General features: G+C 62.6%; 1 protein-coding gene across 5 annotated transcripts in view; it reads left to right on the plus strand.

Moving 5' to 3' along the window:
• The window catches only part of AATK (apoptosis associated tyrosine kinase), a 46,130-nt gene extending 25,848 nt beyond the window's left edge, over positions 1 to 20,282 (plus strand). For 4 of the 5 annotated variants that reach the window (XM_030533935.1, XM_030533934.1, XM_030533931.1 and 1 more), the window contains exons 8-14: positions 2,388 to 2,472; positions 4,657 to 4,796; positions 5,384 to 5,533; positions 5,994 to 9,471; positions 9,765 to 9,918; positions 12,834 to 13,070; positions 14,107 to 20,282. In XM_030533935.1, coding sequence (XP_030389795.1) covers positions 2,388 to 2,472; positions 4,657 to 4,796; positions 5,384 to 5,533; positions 5,994 to 9,471; positions 9,765 to 9,918; positions 12,834 to 13,070; positions 14,107 to 14,135 — 4,273 coding nt within the window. In that variant the 3' untranslated portion in view covers positions 14,136 to 20,282. The remainder of the gene's footprint in view (positions 1 to 2,387; positions 2,473 to 4,656; positions 4,797 to 5,383; positions 5,534 to 5,993; positions 9,472 to 9,764; positions 9,919 to 12,833; positions 13,071 to 14,106) is intronic. The other variant, XM_030533932.1, reaches the window with a different exon arrangement.
• The last annotated feature ends 89 nt before the right edge of the window (positions 20,283 to 20,371 follow it).

Consider the following 20,371-nt stretch of genomic DNA (forward strand, 5'->3'; position numbering starts at 1 on the left):
GCCAAGGAGGAAGAGGGGCTGCCAGTGGGTCTGGCCTGGCCTGGTGTGTGTGGGGGGTGTCCAGTCCCCTGCCTGGTATGTTGAGGGGGCACTGTGCAGGGGGTGTCCAGGCTAACAGGGAGGGGGGACAGAGGGTTGGGGGCATGTCTAGGGTGGGCATGTCTAGGGTGGGCATGGTCCGGTCCCCAGCCACATGCCAGCCTGGCATGGTCCGGTCCCCAGCCTGGCATGTGGGCGGACGGTGTCGCATGTGGCTTTCCCAATGGCCCCTTTAGCCCGTGGTTTTCCACACCCACCTGTTGGCTGGGGGCCGAGAGGGACTCACCCCAGCATAGCAGCACAGCATGGCACTGCCACTCGCCCAGGACTCCGGGGTTCCTCTCCTCAAACCTGGTCCACCTGCCGCCCTCTGGCTTCTCCTCCCCAACAATATCCTGGTGCTGAGTGAGTTGCACACGGAGACTCCAGCATCAGTGATTTTGTTGAAGAGGGCGAGCGCTGGCTTCTGGGGCCGTCGGATCCTCCTCGCCTGCCACAGCCTGGGCCCTGCACTGGCGGGCACTGCATGGAGCCTCGGGCGGGGCCCTGCCTCACTGCCTCTGTCTCCAGTGCTGCCCACCACCCGGTGGGTAACCGGTGCCTCCAGCGCTGCTCTCCAGCGGCAGTTCCTGGGTGCTCAGTGCCTCCCCGTCACTATTTCGTGCTGGTGAATGGAGCCTGGTGGTTCTCTACAGGGCAGCAGCAGGGCCAGCTGCCCGGACACCTCCCCTGCCCCCATGGGAGCTGAGGTTCCTGTGGGGTCTCTGGGGCAGTTCAGACCCCCTGGCCCACGCACTCCTGGCCTCTCCACGCAGCCTGCCAGCAGCAAGCGTGATACATGAGCTAGAACCCCCCCCCCAACTCATCTCGCATAGGTCACCAGAGCTGGGCTCGAACCAGACACCTACAACCCATGATCCATGCCTGGTGTGCACCAGCTCCTCACGGGGTCCTGTCTGGGTCACATGCATACACCCTCACCCCCCCCAACACACACCCCCTCGCCCGCACCCCATACACACAGCCGCTCTGCCACCCACCCATGTCCCCCCCATACCTATACACCCCCTCGCCCGCAACCCCATACACACAGCCGCTCTGCCACCCACCCATGTCCCCCCCATACCTATACACCCCCTCGCCCGCACCCCCATACACACAGCCTCTCGCCCGCACCCCCATACACACAGCCACTCTGCCACCCACCCATGTCCCCCCATACCTATACACCCCCTCGCCCGCACCCCCATACACACAGCCGCTCTGCCACCCACCCATGTCCCCCCCATACCTATACACCCCCTCGCCCGCACCCCCATACACACAGCCGCTCTGCCACCCACCCATGTCCCCCCATACCTATACACCCCCTCGCCCGCACCCCCATACACACAGCCTCTCGCCCGCACCCCCATACACACAGCCGCTCTGCCACCCACCCATGTCCCCCCCATACCTACACACCACCTCGCCCGCACCCCCATACACACAGCCTCTCTGCCACCCACCCGTCCCCCCCGTACCTACACACCCTCGCCCGCACCCCCATACACACAGCCGCTCTGCCACCCACCCATGTCCCCCCCATACCTACACACCCCCTTGCCCGCACCGCCATACACCCAGCCGCTCTGCCACCCACTCATGTCCCCCCATACCTATACACCCCCTCGCCCGCACCCCCATACACACAGCCGCTCTGCCACCCACCCATGTTCCCCCCATACCTACACACACCCTCGCCCCCATCTACACATGTGCTCATATACCCATGCCCCCCACACGCATGCACCCTCATCCCCACCCACCCACATGTGCATACACCCACACATAGACATACGTGTGCATACACTTGCACCCACCCACACGCGCATGTACACACACACTCTCTCACCTGTGTGCATGCACATGCACACATACACTCACGCATGCTGCGAGGCGCGTGTCACAGTGGCAGGTTAGGAAATGGCCAAGGTAGGTTGCCAGGCAATCTCCATTCTGCCTGGCCTAGTCTGAGGGAGGGATGGCCGGCTGGAGGCGGCCGGAGGCAGTGAATTCCCTGATGATTGGAATGCCCCGCAATAGCCAGGGAGTTACAGCCTGATCCCTGCTGTCTCTGGCCAAAGTCTGGGCCCAGCTCCCTCCTCACCTCCCGCCACGGGACGGGTTCAAATCCAGAACCCTGATGCCCCCTCCCCGGTCTCCCCACTGGGTTGTTGAGGCCCCTCTGGCCTGGGTGGCTGCTGCTTGCCCAGCACCCTCACCCCAACCCGCATGTGAGCTCCCCACTGCTCCGCCCCAGCGCGCCTGGGGTTGGGTAACAGCAGCTGTGCGTTTCCTTTGTCTAGCGACCTGGCTTTGCGGAACTGCTTACTCACTGCTGACCTGACCGTCAAAGTCGGGGACTACGGCCTGGCTCACTGCAAGTACAAAGTAAGTCTGGGCTGGGGTTGGGGCTGGGGGGCGGCTTTCGGCACCTGCTGGAGCCCAGTCTCTGTGGGATGACCTGGGCTCAGGCACAGGGCATCCTCCTGGCCCAGCTCTGCCAACTCCAGCGGGGCTCCGGGACCCGGGAGCTGGGGTTACTGTAGCAGGGGGTGTTGGAGGATGGGAGCCCTGGGCCAGGCCCTGGCAGCTGGGTGTCTTCGGGCTGGTTACTCTGAGCACCTGGGATTCATTCTCGGTTTCCTCATCTGTCTGATGCAGGAGGCTCGCAGTGTCCTGGGAATGGGGCTTTCGGATCTCTGCTTGTTTCCTCTCCTCCTCCTGGAGAGAGGGGCCTGGGAATGGGTATTTCTAAGCCTCCTACGCTCCCCCTCTGGGCAGGGCAGACACTGCTTGGTCTGACTCAGGGGGGTTCTCCCACACACAGCAGCTGGCACTGCCCTGCCTCCTTCCCTCCTCCTAATCCAAACAGTGCCCAGCAGGGACCAGGGCGGCTGTGCCTTCAGTTACCCACAGGGGCTGGGGCGCAGGCTGGGGCAGGGGCTGCTCCCCTAAGTCGTGGGGGGAGGGGACAGATCCCTGCTGCTAGCCTGTTCCTCTCCCTGGACGCTCAGACCTCACCTGCCAGCTGCGTCCTGGAGACCTGCTTCTGCCTGGCATCCAGGGCAAGTTACTGTCTGCTGGAGCCTTTGGGGAGGTCACTTCAGCCCTGAGGGATTGGAACTGCTGGGAGGAGGGGGCAGCAGGGGATGGGGGACAGCAGAGGGCTGGGGAGGGGGCAGTGGGGGATGGGGGGCAGCAGAGGGCCGGGCGGGGGAGGGGGCAGTGGGGGATGGGGGGGCGGCAGAGGGCCGGGCGGGGGAGGGGGCAGTGGGGGATGGGGGGCATCAGAGGGCCGGGGAGGGGGCAGTGGGGGATGGGGGGGCAGCAGAGGGCCAGGCGGGGGGGGAGGCAGTGGGGGATGGGGGGGCGGCAGAGGGCCGGGCGGGGGAGGGGGCAGTGGGGGATGGGGGAGCGGCAGAGGGCTGGGCGGGGGAGGGGGCAGTGGGGGATGGGGGGGCGGCAGAGGGCCGGGCGGGGGAGGGGGCAGTGGGGAAGGGGGGGCGGCAGAGGGCCGGGCGGGGGAGGGGGAAGTGGGGGATGGGGGGGCGGCAGAGGGCCGGGCGGGGGAGGGGGCAGTGGGGGATGGGGGGCAGCAGAGGGCCGGGGAGGGGGCAATGGGGGATGGGGGGGCGGCAGAGGGCCGGGGAGGGGGCAGTGGGGGATGGGGGACAGCAGAGGGCCGGGCGGGGGAGGGGGCAGTGGGGGATGGGGGGCAGCAGAGGGCCGGGCGGGGGAGGGGGCAGTGGGGGATGGGGGGCAGCAGAGGGCCGGGGAGGGGGCAATGGGGGATGGGGGGGCGGCAGAGGGCCGGGGAGGGGGCAGTGGGGGATGGGGGACAGCAGAGGGCCGGGCGGGGGAGGGGGCAGTGGGGGATGGGGGGCAGCAGAGGGCCGGGGAGGGGGCAGTGGGGGATGGGGGGGCGGCAGAGGGCCAGGCGGGGGGGAGGCAGTGGGGGATGGGGGGGCGGCAGAGGGCTGGGGAGGGAAGAGAGGCTGGGGCAGCAGGGCTGGGGGGAAGGGAGGGAAGTGGAGCCCAGGGGAGCAGGGGCTGGAGGGAAGGTAGGGAAGAGGGGCCCAGGGGAGCAGAGGCTGGGGGGAAGGGAGGGTAGAGGGGCCGGGGCAGCAGGGGCTGGGGGGAAGGGAGGGAAGAGGGGCCCAGGGAAGCAGAGGCTGAGGGGGAAGGGAGGGAAGAGGGGCTGGGGCAGCAGGGGCTGGGGGGAAGGGAGGGAAGAGGGGCCCAGGGGAGCAGGGGCTGGGGGGAAGGGAGGGAAGAGGGGCCCGGGGGAGCAGAGGCTGGGGGGAAGGGAGGGAAGTGGGGCCCACGGGAGCAGGGGCTGGAGGGAAGGGAGGGAAGTGGGGCCCGGGGGAGCAGGGGCTGGGGGGAAGGGAGGGAAGTGGAGCCCAGGGGAGCAGGGGCTGGAGGGAAGGGAGGGAAGAGGGGCCCGGGGGAGCAGAGGCTGGAGGGAAGGGAGGGTAGAGGGGCCGGGGCAGCAGGGGCTGGGGGGTGCTGCTGTCCCACCTGGGCGTGCCGGTCCCCCTACGTGTAGGTTGACGTTCTCTTCTCGTGCTGACCCCGCATGCTCGGCAGGATGACTACTTCGTGACGGCCGACCAGCTGTGGGTGCCGCTGCGCTGGATCGCGCCCGAGCTCATCGACGAGGTGCACGGCAACCTGCTCATAGTGGATCAGACCAAATCCAGCAACGTCTGGTGAGCGCAGGCCCCAGGCAGGGCACGTGCCAGGCTGCCAGCAGCCCCTGCCCACCCCCTGGCTGTGTGCAAGTGACTCGGGCCCTGCCCTCAGCCAGCACGCGGGTGTGAGTCGGGCCTGTGTCCCTGCTCAGGATGTGTCAGTGCCTCGTGGTCTGGCAGGCAGCTCTTGGGGTGTGGGGCGGGGGACAGGGCAGGGCTGCCACTCCCATATGGACGCAGCAGGGGATGGGCCTCCCCTCCTGGAGAGTCATAGGAGCCTGTGCATGGCCTCAGCCCCTGGCAGGGTGGGCATTGGGGGCAGAGTGGCTGGGGAGGGTCTGAGGCTAGAGCTGTAGAGGAGATCAGCATGTGTCAGCTGACTGCCACCACCTGCCCTTATAATCTGAGAGTCCAGGACTGGATGCCCAGTTGGGTGAACAGGCATAAGCCCAGTGGAGCGGGGCCTGTTCACACCAGGTGGGGATCTGGTCTGTTGACCCCAGTGGCTGTGTCATGTCCCTCCCTTGGCCTTTCCTCTCTGCTGTTGGTTGAACTTTTCCCCGCTGCCATGCTGCCACGACACACACTTGTCCCTGTCTCTGCAGGTCTCTGGGCGTGACGATCTGGGAGCTGTTTGAGCTGGGCAACCAGCCCTACTCCCGCTACTCCGACCGGCAGGTGCTCACCTACGCCATCAAGGAGCAGCAGCTCAAATTGCCCAAGCCCCAGCTAAAGCTGTTGCTGTCTGAGCGCTGGTGAGGAGCACGCCGTGGACGCCGGGGTGGGGTGGAGTTGCCAGGTGCTGCCGGAGGGTGGCAGATTTCCGCCTGCCTTGGGCCTCGGACCACTGCGTTAGCAACATGCTTGCCGAACGCTCTCCTATTTGTGCATCCTCCCTTCCTCTCCTGCGGTTCCTCTCGCCTGGGCTGGCTCTGGGCAGGGGTGCATTGAGGGGCCCGGTGCCATCTGCCAGGCGGGGGCAGTCCTGCTGAACAATGAGTCAGAATGCACATGGCGGTGCCGTGTGCAGGCGAAGGGTGGGCGTGTGCTCATGCCCAGCCGCCCTCTCACCGGCTGGTGGAAGGTCACCTTCTTGCTGGGGTTGACAGGGAGATGGGGGCTGGGGAGCGTGCAGCCACAGGGTCCTGCAAGAGCAGCTGCAGGCAGGTGGGGGCGCTGTGCAGGGACAGACCCCAGTCTCCTTCTGTGTCGCAGGTACGAAGTAATGCAGTTCTGCTGGCTGCAGCCCGAGCAGAGGCCAACGGCGGAAGAGGTGCACCTGCTTCTCTCCTACCTGTGTGCCAAGGGGGCGACGGAGGCAGAGGAGGAGTTCGAGAGGCGCTGGAACTCCATGAAGCCCAACAGCAGCTCCAGCACCAGCCACCATGGCACCGAGGTCTCCTCCTTCCCGCTGCTGGAGCAGTTCTCTGCTGAAGGCTTTCATTCGGATGGGGACGACGTCCTGACTGTCATGGAGACCAGCCAGGGCCTCAACTTCGAGTACAAATGGGAGCCCAGCAAGGCTGAGTGCTTCCAGATGCCCACGGGGGCCCTGAGCCCCAACAGTGCCACCCAGTACCAGGACTTGTACTACCCTGCCAGCTCCATGGGACGGCTGAGCCTCGGCGTCTCGCCGTCCTGCTATGAGTGCAAGCAGCAGGGCTGCCCAAGCCTGCACACACCCAGCGTGGTGCCCATCCTGGGCGCCCACAGCCCCTCGCTCAGCAGTGAGTACTACATCCGCATCGAAGGGCCCTCAGAGGGTCGCACCGAACTGGACTACGCCATGTGCTCCTACAGCCCCGACTGTGAGTATGGCTCCCCGGCCAAGGGGTCCCACTGGCAAGCCAAGGGGGGCCAGGACAGTGGCGCATACGACTCAGATAACAGCCCCACTGTCTCCCTGACCATGGAACCCCTGCTGGGCCCTGCCCCGCTCAGCGAGGGCTCTTGGGAACGTCCCGATTACTACTCCTACCAATGCCACAGCAAGGAGCCTCCGTACTACCAACCGTCCCCAGGCGATGGCGCTGACCACTACCTGCTGGAGGAGGAGCCCTTGGAGGCTGGCAGCAAGGAGTGGCAGGTCCCCAGCTTCCAGAAGAACATCTTTGAGGATCCTCTGGGCATCTCCCCATCAGTGAACTGTGCCTGTAGCCCCCCTGGCTTTGAGGAGCCCCACCCAGCCCCCTTGGCAGGGAGGCTGCTGGAGTGTGTTGGGCAGAAGATGGCCACCAGGCCTCAGGGCTCCAGGCTGAACTGCATCACCTTGGAGTTGGGCGAGGAAAGCCCGTGCGGCAGCCCCCAGTGCGGGAGCAGAGAGTGCGTGAGCGGGCTGGTCCCGCAGGATGTGAGTGCAGTACTGCAGAGGCAGCACTGGACGTCCAACAGCTCGGCCAAGAACAACAGTAGCAACTGCCCTCCTCCACCCTGCGAGCCCCCTGCCAACGACAGCTGGTGTTACCGCCACATGATCACCTTCCGGGGACTCATGGCTGAGCCCCTGGACTCTGTGCCATGCGACGAGGCCCAGCTCAGGGACGCCTTGCAGGAGAGGAGGAGCCCGTTGATCAAGGACTTGCGGCTAGCGCTGCAGGACCAGCCCCTCATTGAGAACCATAGCTTCTGCTTGGATCCCGGGCAGTGCAGGACCCTGAGCAATAAAGAGGACTCTTCCTCTTCTTCCTCCTCCTCCTCCCCCCAAGGCCTGGGAGACTGGGAGAGCCATGACTCACCCGCTTTCGACCTTTTGGAAGACACAGCGCTGGCAGGCATTTCCGGTTCACAATGTGCCTCCAGTGCAGCGCTCCCTACAGACTCCTCGGCCGGAGCTGCAGCCGAAACATGCCTGGATGATGCCAGCACAGCATCAAGACAAGCTGAGAGAGGGGAGGGGAATCACCATGCCCAAATGCCACAGCCAAAGGGTATGGATCCCTCAGGGCCTGTTGATATGGAACATGCCGAGGCAGGGGCAGCTTGCCAGCTATCTGAGAGCACCACTGTGCTGGCTGAGGGGGCAGCCCTCCCGCTAAGTCCCGGGGAGTGGGCTGTCCCGTATGCCCACACAGAGGGCAACCCTTGTGCCCACTGCACCCAGATCCCTTCAGAGGCCTATGAGGCAGCTGGCCAAGTGCCCAGAGACATTGCAGTGGAGAGTGGGAAGAGCATCACAAGTGACCTGGACCGGACCCCAGACAAGACCTTCTCCAGCACCAGCTTCCCTGACATGGATGACTGCAGCGATGAAGATACCGCGGAACTCACGTCTGGTGTCTTCACTGACTTCTCCGGAGACTACGTGGAACGAGTGGATGTGATCGCATCCTTCAAGTCTCTCCAGAAGCAGGTGGGGACGCCGGACTCCCTAGAATCCCTCGACATCCCGTCCACAGCCAGTTCATGCGAAGTCTTCAGCCCCATCAGCTACATCCCCTCCAGCCAGCCCAAGGCCCTGGACAGCGGCTATGACACCGAGAACTATGAGTCCCCGGAGTTTGTCCTAAAGGAGCCGCATGAACTCAGGGAGCCAGAGACTTTCACCCACCTGGGGACGTCACCCATAGGTCTGGCAGTGGGCGAAGGGGACGGTGTGGCCTCAGAGATGCACCTCTCCTCATCCTTCAGTGCTGAGCTTCACGGCCTGAGCGAGAAGAACCCATACCGTGACTCGGCCTACTTCTCAGACTATGACACTGACGCCGAGAGGTACCTCAAGGAAGATGAGGACAGCGATGGGTCTGAAGCCCAGGACAGGGAGGCGGGGTGCTTTCAACTGGATGCGCAAGGCCTGGGGAGTTCCCCGAGCCAAAACAGCGATGGGGAGGAGCCACCCCAGCCCAGCGACACCCCCGACAGCCCTCTGGGAGCTGCGTGCACCATCAGCACTGGAACTTCTGGTGTAGGCTTCTCAATGGCAGGTGAAGTGGTGAGTCCTGGGGAAGGGAGCGTCCAGGCTGTCCGCCCAGAGCCAGAGCTGGGAGGTGCTGCCAGGGCTGAGGAGATAGCTGCAAGCCACAGTCCAGACTCGGACAGCTCCAGAGATACGACCTGGGAAAAGTGCCCTTCCATCCCCAGCATCCCAGCAGAGTCTGTGCCATCCAAGTCCTTCTTCCTGTCTCCTGTGGTAACGAGCCCAGAGGGCCCAGCCCTGCTGGTCCTGGCCAATGCTGGTGAAGAACTCGTGCAGGAGGGGCTCTCAGGCCTGCTGGGTGAGGCTGTGGCTCCTAGCTTTGAGCCTGAGGGGCCGGAGCACCCTTTAGAGGAGGCAGGGGTGCAAGTGGCCCCAGAAGGAGAAGCACAGGAGGACCCTGGCAAGACCCTGGCAGAAGAGCTGTCACTAGCTCAGGGCTGGCAGTTGTCCCTGGACCTCTCTCTGCAGCAGGCCAACGCGCAACTGTCGCCACCTGGCCCTGAGCGGCGGGAGGAGCCTGAGGACGAGGAGGAGGACACCGAGGACAGCGACGAGTCGGACGAGGAGCTGCGTTGCTACAACATCCAGGAGCAGAGTGAAGAGAGCGAGGATGAGCCGGCTGCTGTGCCCATTGTGGTGGCTGAGAACCACAGCGCCAGGAACCTGCGCAGCCTGCTCAAGATGCCCAACCTGCTGTCCCAGACCTTCTGTGAGGACCTGGAGCGGAAGAAGAAGGCTGTGTCCTTCTACGATGACGTCACCATCTACCTCTTTGACCAGGTGAGCAGCCCTGGGCCCTAGTCACTGCCTTCCCATGCAGTGAGCTAAGGAGGGCAGCAGACGGGCACCATCCGAGAGGGCATCCAGGGCTCTGTCCCCAGCTTCCTCACATCCCAGCCCAGTTGAGCTGGGGAGACCTTTGTGACATGGGGCCTCCATCCATTTCCCAGTCAGTGGATGCCAGGCCCCTGAGGGCATGGACTGGAGTACCTGGGATGGCAGCATCATCACTGCCTGGCTCTCGGGCATGTGTCTTTATGGGCTGATTTTCCAAGGTGTCTTTTAATGTCCAGGAAAGTCCCACTCGGGAGCTCAGCGACCAGAGATTCCCAGAGGTCACGGCACCTTCACCGCAGCCCGTGCAGAGCAACAGCGGCAGTCCCACAAGCCCGATGGACAGACTGAGCACATCTGACGACTCCTCGAATGGCAACGCCTCTGAAGAGAGTGAGGACTTGTGGTGGGCTGAGCGCCCAGAACTGGGGAGGGACTCAGCTGTATAACTGCCACTGGCTCTGGGCATGGGCACCTGTCCCACCACCTCCAGGCTGCCCCTCCAGGCCTGATTCCCTTGGGCATAGCGGGCATCAAGTGGCACTAGCACAAGGCCCCAGAGAATCTGGAGGCGAATCCACATGGACTACAGTGGGCGCTCTCTGAAGGGTGGAGCTCGAATTGAGAGTCCACAGGCTGAGAGAGGGAGTGGGACAGCAGTAATGATGAGCCCAGCTGAGCGGCAGCAGGCTGAGAGGGCAGCGGGCGCCGCAGCGACAGGCCCGGCCAAGGGCGTCAGGCCGAGGGGGCAGCGACAGGCCCTGTTGAGAGCAGTCAGGCCGAGGGGGCGGCGGGCGCCGCAGAGACAGGCCCGGCCGAGGGTGTCAGGCTGAGGGGGCGGCAGGCCCTGTCGAGAGCAGTCAGGCCGAGGGGGCGGCGGGTGCAGCAGCGACAGGCCCGGCCGAGGGCGTCAGGCTGAGGGGGCGGCGGGCGCAGCAGCGACAGGCCCGGCCGAGGGCGTCAGGCCGAGGGGGCAGCGACAGGCCCTGTCGAGAGCAGTCAGGCCGAGGGGGTGGTGGGCGCAGCAGCGACAGGCCCGGCCGAAGGCATCAGGCTGAGGGGGCAGCGACAGGCCCTGTTGAGAGCAGTCAGGCCGAGGGGGCGGCGGGTGCGGCAGCGACAGGCCCGGCCGAGGGCGTCAGGCTGAGGGGGCAGCGACAGGCCCTGTTGAGAGCAGTCAGGCCGAGGGGGTGGCCGGTGCAGCAGCGACAGGCCCGGCCGAGGGTGGTCAGGCTGAGGGGGCGGCAGGCCCTGTCGAGAGCAGTCAGGCCGAGGGGGCAGCGACAGGCCCGGCCGAGGGTGGTCAGGCCGAGGGGGCGGCGGGCGCAGCAGCGACAGGCCCGGCTGAGGGGGCGGCGGGTGCAGCAGCGACAGGCCCGGCCGAGGGCGGTCAGGCTGAGGGGGCGGCGGGTGCAGCAGCAACAGGCCCTGTCGAGAGCAGTCAGGCCGAGGGGGCGGCGGGTGCAGCAGCGACAGGCCCGGTTGAGAGCAGTCAGGCCGAGGGGGCGGCGGGCGCAGCAGCGACAGGCCCGGCCGAGGGCAGTCAGGCCGAGGGGGCGGCGGGTGCAGCAGCGACAGGCCCGGCCGAGGGTGGTCAGGCTGAGGGGGCGGCAGGCCCTGTCGAGAGCAGTCAGGCCGAGGGGGCGGCGGGCACGGCAGCGACAGGCCCGGCCGAGAGCAGTCAGGCCGAGGGGGTGGCCGGTGCAGCAGCGACAGGCCCGGCCGAGGGTGGTCAGGCCGAGGGGGCGGCGGGCCCTGTTGAGAGCAGTCAGGCCGAGGGGGCGGCGGGCGCCGCAGAGACAGGCCCGGCCGAGGGTGTCAGGCTGAGGGGCCGGCAGGCCCTGTCGAGAGCAGTCAGGCCGAGGGGGCGGCGGGTGCAGCAGCGACAGGCCCGGCCGAGGGCGTCAGGCTGAGGGGGCGGCGGGCGCAGCAGCGACAGGCCCGGCCGAGGGCGTCAGGCCGAGGGGGCAGCGACAGGCCCTGTCGAGAGCAGTCAGGCCGAGGGGGTGGTGGGCGCAGCAGCGACAGGCCCGGCCGAAGGCATCAGGCTGAGGGGGCAGCGACAGGCCCTGTTGAGAGCAGTCAGGCCGAGGGGGCGGCGGGTGCGGCAGCGACAGGCCCGGCCGAGGGCGTCAGGCTGAGGGGGCAGCGACAGGCCCTGTTGAGAGCAGTCAGGCCGAGGGGGTGGCCGGTGCAGCAGCGACAGGCCCGGCCGAGGGTGGTCAGGCTGAGGGGGCGGCAGGCCCTGTCGAGAGCAGTCAGGCCGAGGGGGCAGCGACAGGCCCGGCCGAGGGTGGTCAGGCCGAGGGGGCGGCGGGCGCAGCAGCGACAGGCCCGGCTGAGGGGGCGGCGGGTGCAGCAGCGACAGGCCCGGCCGAGGGCGGTCAGGCTGAGGGGGCGGCGGGTGCAGCAGCAACAGGCCCTGTCGAGAGCAGTCAGGCCGAGGGGGCGGCGGGTGCAGCAGCGACAGGCCCGGTTGAGAGCAGTCAGGCCGAGGGGGCGGCGGGCGCAGCAGCGACAGGCCCGGTTGAGAGCAGTCAGGCCGAGGGGGCGGCGGGTGCAGCAGCGACAGGCCCGGCCGAGGGTGGTCAGGCTGAGGGGGCGGCAGGCCCTGTCGAGAGCAGTCAGGCCGAGGGGGCGGCGGGCGCGGCAGCGACAGGCCCGGCCGAGAGCAGTCAGGCCGAGGGGGTGGCCGGTGCAGCAGCGACAGGCCCGGCCGAGGGTGGTCAGGCCGAGGGGGCGGCGGGCACAGCAGCGACAGGCCCGGCTGAGGGGGCGGCGGGTGCAGCAGCGATAGGCCCGGCCGAGGGCGTCAGGCCGAGGGGACGGCGGGCGCAGCAGCAACAGGCCCGGCCGAGGGCGGTCAGGCTGAGGGGGCGGCGGGCGTGGTAGCGATAGGCCCAGCAGGACTGGGCACAGTAGCAATAGACCTGCTCCCTGATGTGTCACTGTGGTCGTTGTCTGCTCCAGGCGGTGGATTTGAGTGGGATGAGGGGGCGGCGGGCGCGGCAGCGACAGGCCCGGCCGAGAGCAGTCAGGCCGAGGGGGTGGCCGGTGCAGCAGCGACAGGCCTGGCCGAGGGCGGTCAGCAGCGACAGGCCCGGCCGAGGGTGGTCAGGCCGAGGGGGCGGCGGGCACAGCAGCGACAGGCCCGGCTGAGGGGGCGGCGGGTGCAGCAGCGATAGGCCCGGCCGAGGGCGGTCAGGCTGAGGGGGCGGCGGGCGTGGTAGCGATAGGCCCAGCAGGACTGGGCACAGTAGCAATAGACCTGCTCCCTGATGTGTCACTGTGGTCGTTGTCTGCTCCAGGCGGTGGATTTGAGTGGGATGATGACTTTCCACTCATGCCTGTGAAGTCATCGTTAATATCCTCACTGACGGTCACGCCGGTGATGCCAGTCTCGGCTGTCCCCAGCCTTCCCTCGCTGGTCCCAGTCCAGAAGCAGGTGCCACCGATCCAGTTCTCCCGGTTCACCGTGTCACCTGCGCCAGTGTCCAGGTTCTCCATCACACACGTCTCTGACTCGAACATAGAGTCTGTAGGAGGTGAGTGCTGGGGCTGGGTGCTCAATCCTATAGGGAGCTGGGGGTGATGAGACTTGCAGCAATCTCTCTTAGAGCTGTTCTGGCTAGCATGCCATGCGTGGCTGGGTCTGCCTGCAGCCCGGGACCCATCTGATTGCCTTGGGATCCATTATAGGAAGCAAAGTGGGGTGGTTTGGATGCGGAAGGGGAGCCATGAACTCCTGAAGTTCACTCAAACTCTGATACTGGTAAGTCCCTCTCCCCTAGGGGGGCCCCATACACCAAATCAGGCAGTTTGTTGCCTGTAGATGTACCGCAGGCTTAGGGAGGGAATACACAGAACTAGGAGCCAGGACTCCTGGGTTCTACAGTCATCTCGATCAGTGACTTGCTGAGTGACCTTGGGTTAGTCACTGCACCCCCCCCGTGCCTCAGTTTCCCCATGTATGAGATGGATGTGCCCACCATGCTGTGCTGCTCAGTGAGCTGATATCTGAACTCACCATTACTAAGTACTATTAGTTCTTACATGCATCTGACCAAGTGGGTATTCACCCACGAAAGCTCATGCTCCAAAATGTCTGTTAGTCTATAAGGTGCCACAGGATTCTTTGCTGCTTTTACAAATCCAGACTAACACGGCTACCCCTCGGATACTATTAGTTCTTACTGTGTCTGTGGGCCCTTATGCAGGCCGCATGCTGCCCAGCAAGTAGCAGCGTGGCCCAGCTCTCCTGCTTGTCTAAATGAGCTGTTTGTCTGAGCTTGGGAACTAGAGCGGGAATGTTGTCCCTGTGGCATCAGGCTCTCCTCCCCAGGCCCTAAGCCCTCTAGGGAGGCTGCCAAGCATGAACGTGGCTGGGTCATGTCAGTGCCCATACCACACAAAGGCGCTTCCCCTTGTTGGCTGGGAGTGGTGGACTTGGCCCCTCCGTGTTGTACTCAGCGTAGGCCGCCAGCCTTACCAGCTAGTGGGGGTCTGTCGAGGTGACATGTCCATTCCTGTGGGCTGGCTCCTAAAGTTCTGAGAACGCCGCCTGTTCTGTCTCTGTTCCAGGCAGCAGTGAAGACGGTGACAGAGAATGAGCCTGCCCACATGGTTGCTTGGACGTCTCCTGGTGTCAGTGTCGGCCTCGGGGCCAAGGAGAGAGGCTGAAGGACGGGATCCGCACGCGGGCCCCGGGCTCCTGGGACCTCGCTCTATTTTTCTAGGCAGATTTTATGGGAAGGATTTTGTTTGCTGCTAGCCGGAATCGTGCCTGGTGGCGCTGCAGCAAGGCGGTTGGTGATGACCGTGCGTGTGCGTGGGTGGATGGGTGGGCGCGTGTGTGTATAAATATACATATATAAATTATAGCATTTAAAGGGTAGCGCTGTGACCTTGCTAACATCACTGAGTCTCCACATTGGCCATTTTGCAACCCAGCAGCTCACACCTCGTGGCGTCTTGCTCCCCTCTCCCCCGGCTTCCCGAGAAGAGTCCAGACTCACCTCTCGGTGATGGCTGCCCTGTTCCTGTGTTCGCTGGGCTGCCTGACATGTAAGGAGCTTGGCATTCCTGCACTTTCACATCAGTAGATGGGAGAGGCACTCCAGCCATGCTCTTTGCTGCATGGGCATTTGGCTTTTTGGTCACAGGGCACTGCCCGTCTTTGGTTATGGTCTTCCTCCTTCCTGCTGGGTGTTTGTAATCTCTAACGCGCCTCTCATCTAAGCACTGTTCTGCCGCCTGCGTCTGAAGCTGTTGGGAGAGGAGGGCTCAGGACAGTTACAGCAGCACTGGATGTTGTTGCCGAGGTCAGGAAGGAGCAGCAGCTACGCCAGTGGCAGTGCGGGCCTAGCACAGATAGCCCATGTGCCTTGGCTTGAGAAAGAGCTGTGGCAAAGCAGGGGAGACGGCCTGGGTGGAGGCCAAACTCCCAGGCCCTAGGCTGATCACTGCTGATTAGGGGAAGCTCTTGACATTTATTTCTCTATGATTTACTTTTCCAGAACTCTCTTGCTAACAGCACTTGCCCTTTGCCTCCGATCTCCAGCTCCCCCGCAGGGCATCTGATAAGAGCCCCCTAGGATCTGGGAGCATCTCAGTAAGAGCAGTTTGTTTGCTCTGTCCTCCCTGCTGTAGGCTGGCGTGTTCCCCCACCTGCCTTTCTCCCAGCTGTGTCCTCCCTGTGTGGGTCCCTGCCATTCTTCTAGTGTCACTGGAGCCCAGGTGCGGCACCTGCCTGCCCCAGAATTATAGCTGAGTAGAATGGTACAGGCCAAGGGCAGGGCAGGGCTGGGCTGGGCTGGGAGCCAGGCATTCCCAGCTTGGACACTCACTCCCTTGACTCCTCTGTGGCCTTAGGTAAGTCACTGAGCCTCCCTGCCCCCGTTTCCCCATCTGTAAAATGGGGATACTTGCTTGCCCTGCCTTGCAAGAGGTGATGTGAGGATGGCAGCCTTAATGCCTAGCAAGTGCTCTGGGAAGTGTTAGTATTATTATCTGGCCATGTTTCATCCCTGAGGAAGAGCCGGTGGTACCCTAAGGTGTTTGTGTTTGCTACACAGCAGGGTTTTCCCCAGATGCCCACGCTCCTTTTGCACCTGTAAGTGGAGCCCTTTTGGCATCGCACCCTGTGCAGTGGAGGGCAAGGCCAGGGAGTGGGAGCCCAGTGCTCTCCTTGGGAATGGGGCTGGCAGCATGGTGCCTGGCGCTAACAGGCAAGGCCTTCAGGGGTGGTTTTGTGCCAGACTGCCAGGCATCCCAGCAGATGGTGCATGTCCAGAGAGCTGGCAGCCGTGTGCTGCTGGGAGGCGTCAGGTGTGTAGCTAAGCAGAGGAACTGCCAACTGTACTATTTTTGTAAAACTGAACAAACCTGCTGTTGACTGAACTAACTCCAATGTGCTGTAAATTATTGTTGCCAAAGAGATGTAAAGAGTTTATCGAGGGGTGAGGTCTCTGTTGTTGTTTATTTTTATTAGTTCGAGGCTTAGGATAATTGTGCAATTCTGCCTTCCCGAAGGAAAAGAGACTAAATGGAGCAGAGAGCAGCCTCGAAATCAGGGGGTTGTTTCCTTTTGGGCCTATAGCCCAAATGCTGAGGTGAGAAATCAGCCCCTGCGTCACTGCCCTTGCCTGCTTGCCAATTTTGGGGAGGTGGGGGTGTGTGCGTGTGGCATCTCTAGTTGAATTTGTTTTGTTTTCGATCCTGTTGTGCCTGGGCAGTGCTGTGCATTTGGCAGAGATTAAGAGGCAGCAAAGCAGGCACCATGCTCAGCCCCCCCCCCCCCCACATGTGGTGCTTGCAAAGCCGCTGGCTCTCACTTCCATCTGCATTTCACTGTTGGATTGTGAGTGGGGCATGAAAAGCACTTTAACCTCTCCCTCCATCTCTGCCTCCCCACCCTCCTAGCTCTGTTTGCCTTCCACTGCTCCTGGCTGGGTAGTTTCACCTGGCAGTGTCCCAGCTCCCTGCATGGCCTGTCCCCTCTGGAGTGACACTGCTGGGGCTATGCATGGCTCCCCTGCAGGGCATGGGAGCTTCGGCGGGCTGGCGGTGTCAGGCTGATGTCCCGGGCCCTGCTTAGCTCTGGTGCGAGGGATAGGAGGGACTGCCATTTGCAGTCACCGTTTGGATGGGTGGTGGGAGCTCTGCAAGTGCCACTCGGAACTAAGCTGCTGTGCCTTGCCTCCCGCCCCGATCACTCAGCCCAGCATGTTCTGCCAGGCCAGGGGTTGGACTAGCAGCCCCAGCCCCTCCTGTTACATAGGGCACAGGAGTTGCTGGATGCACATATATGTGGATGTACAGCCCCCATCCCAGTGACCATTCCTTTGGGCCCTGTATGGGCCAGCCCAGCGACCAGGCCCTCGGCTTTGGCTGGGAGAGTGCAAGTATGGCCCTGCACAGAATACACTCCCCGCACATCCACCATGTGGGGCTCAGACCGGCAGAGGCCCTGGCACCATCCCTCTGCACTAGTGGTGACTGTACCATAGCCAAGGGCTACTCACACCGTGTGCCACAAATAGTTCCTGTTAGCGGGCTTGACGTCTCCACCCCGGAATGGGCCCTTCTTCCAAGCCCTCGCGTCACTAGACCAGTTACAACTGTAGAGACTTAGCATTGGCCCCTCTTATTTGTCTCCATGCTAAGGGCCCAAGCTCCATTGCTCCTGGCCCTACCTCATTGTCCTTGCCCTCCTCCAGCCCCTCTTCCCCATGGGCCGGGAGTATAACGAGCACCACCCAGATCGAGCCACCCCCATTGACTTCGAGTAGGGCATTAGAGCAGGAGTTCTCACACAGACCCCCCCGCCCCGACAACAAAAATTACTGCATGCCTCCGGGAAGGGGGACTAGAGCCCAAGGCCAGCCACCCGGGGCAGGGGGCAGAGGGGGAGCGGGGCAAAGCTTGAGGGTTTCAGCCCTGGGCGGTGGGCTCGGACCTTGGCTTCAGCCCCTAGCCCCAACAAGTGTAATGCCAGCCCTGGCAACCCCATTAAAATGGAGTTACAACCCACTTTGGGGTCCTGACCCACAGTTTACTACCTGCTGCATCAGAGTCTGATCCCTGCTCCTCTAGCCTCAGCCTTACGCAGCCTGCCATGGTGCTAGCAGAGCTGGCTGGGGGAGGCTACCATCACCGATGCCTCAGTTAGGCTCAGTTGCTCTAATTACTCTGGCACCCAGTGAACTGCAAGGGGCCTTGAATTTTTTTTTTGCTGCCAATGTGCATTCCAGCCCCTTGCATTTGTCAGCTTGTTCCCCTAGTTTGTGTAGGTCTCACTCACACTCCTCTCCCGTCCTGACTAAAGAACCTCACATCAGCGGCACAGTTTGCTACCTCCCTGCTCACACCCACCCCCTCGCCAGCTTATTAAAATCTTACACATCACAGGCCGTAGGATTGTGCTGGGAGGCCCCTGCTGTTAGCCTTCTGCCATGATGCACGGCTGGTCTTTGCGGGCAGGTGCCTCGCCAGGTTTTGCGCCATGACAACACTTTGCTGCTCACACATCAGGACCCCTCCCCCAAGCAGCTAGCAGCCACGTGTGTAGGACCTTGTCAAAGGCCATTTGAAAGTGGAAATAAATGATCACATCTGGACACATTCAGTGAATGCCAGAGCTAATTGCAGCCTCAAAGCACTGAGCAGCTGTGTTGCTCCTGGCCCTTGACTTGGTCAGAAACCGCTGAAGGGCCAGCAGCCCAGTGCAGCGTTAGCAGCTCCATTTATTGTCTAGCAATATTGACTCCCGGGCCAGCAGCCCTCTGTAACCAGGACTGCACTGTAGTTTGATGGGCTCTCTCCTCCTTGCTGCTCCTGCCCCCTCAGCTTGCGCCACTCAAGCAGCTTACTGCAATTCAGTGCTTGACGTGGGCGTGAAGTGGTGCAGGAGCCACTGGCTGCCTTGCACGGGGGATGACGTAGGCGGAATAACAGTGAAAAGACTGATCAGCTGTTAGCTTTGCCAGAGGCCCCTTTATTCAGCACAGGGTCTTGCCATGTGCTGCTCTTAAATATTCATCAGGGCTGGAGCTGCTGAGGTGACTGCAAAGCTGGAGAGCGAGATAGTGTTCATCAGTGCTTTAATCTAAGCAGGTGGTTTCTTGCACCTTCAGCTTGGTGTGGTGTTTAACAACCAGGGCCTCACCTCCTAGTCAGGGTGATGGGACCAGCCTTCAAGGCTTCTTCTGCTGCCCCAACTGATGCTGGCTTTGCCCATAGGGTCTTAGCACCTGCTCACATTCCCTTTGCAGACAAGCAGGGAGCTGGGCCTAGCGCACCTGTATTCCCCTGGCTAGCACCTCAGGCTGCAGCCTGACTCTTGGCTTTTTGGGCTTTAATACACAAATGCCTCATGGGGCAGCTGCAGGATTAACCCTTTTTTAAACTTCTTTCCTGGTTTACTTGTTTGCTCCCCTGTGTAAGGCTGCCCCTGGAGCACTGACAGCCTGTGTGTGTTAGCAGTAGCCTTCTCACCCCCACCTCCCCACACAGGGGTGGTGCAGCGAGCATGGTACCTTGCTTACCATGTGCACAAGTCTCCTCCCTGCTAGCAGAGAGCAGAGGCAAACTGAAGAGGAGCTAAAATCCCCTCCTGCTGCGTAATCCCACCCTGGCTAGGCCCTTCAGGCACAACCACAGCTGGTTAGTTACTGCCTAAACCAGGGCACTGCTTTAGCTGCAAACTGCCTCCTGCTGCTTCTCTTCCCGTGGAGGAGTAAATCTTTTGAATTAGTGTCCCCTCAAGACCTACAGCACAGCTCACAGGCAGGGGGCTGTGCGAGGCAAAGCACTGGGGGATGTATTGAAGGAAGCGTTTTGGGGTGCAGGAGCCCCACAGCATAGAACAGGGGCAGCAAAGACCAGCCCCAGGGGAGCTTCCAGAGTAACCAGCTGCCCATACGCTCTTCCCCAGCCAGGCACTGGAGGGTTTCTTCCACCATTCGGTAAGGTTTGCACTACGGTGGCTGTTAGCAGCAGACTGCCACGCCCCTGTGCTGCAGAGCAACATGCCACTGGCTGTATAGGTCTGAAAGGTGCCCAAGGCCAAAGCATGGGCCCAGGGCAGGCTAGCTAATAACTGTGCTGGGAGCAGCCCGAGCTAGGCAGGAACTGTTAATCCCTTTTCATCTCCCTTGCCTTCCTCATGGCTATGGGGAAAACGGGCAGAGCTCCAGAGTTTGGTCTATAGAGTCAAAAGCACCTGCCTCTGGGGCAGGATGAGGCCAGAGCTGCATCGTGGCTATTTTTTTTTTAAATCTCAAGGCTATTACATTGTATATTTTATCAATACGGGTCATAATTACTGTATTTTTTATCAGTGCAGATTTCCATACAGCTCCCAGCATGTGTGTCAAATATCATTGGGCCAATAATAAAGTTTTTAAAATAGTGTAACCAGCCTGCTCTGCCCATCATTCCCCTGGGGGCCAGGGCAGCTGGCATGGAGCAGAGGCACTTGTGCAGGGCAGTGCTTATTAACCTGGCTTAGGGGAGCTGGGCAGGGAGGAGGCATTACATTTTCTAACCCAAACTGTCTGCAGCCTGGCCTTGCCTCCCCTGGGGGAGCCCCAGCTCTAGAGTTAGGAAGTAACATTTTCAAAGCAGGTTGGTAAGGAAGCAGTTTGGCTGTAGATCATTAACACTAGAACCAAAAAACTCCTCCTTGTGTTGTGGAACAGAGCTTGCTGCATCCTCCAGCTGCTGCTAATGTGCCCTAACCCTGAACAGCTGCACCCAAAGAAGGGGAACCACAGCCCCGTAAAGCCCTGCTCCTTCCCAGCTGCAAGAGACACCAACTTCACAAGGAAAAGAAAACTCATGCACC

Source organism: Gopherus evgoodei, chromosome 15 (assembly GCF_007399415.2).
Source record: "Gopherus evgoodei ecotype Sinaloan lineage chromosome 15, rGopEvg1_v1.p, whole genome shotgun sequence".
NCBI classification, from domain to species: Eukaryota; Metazoa; Chordata; order Testudines; family Testudinidae; genus Gopherus; species Gopherus evgoodei.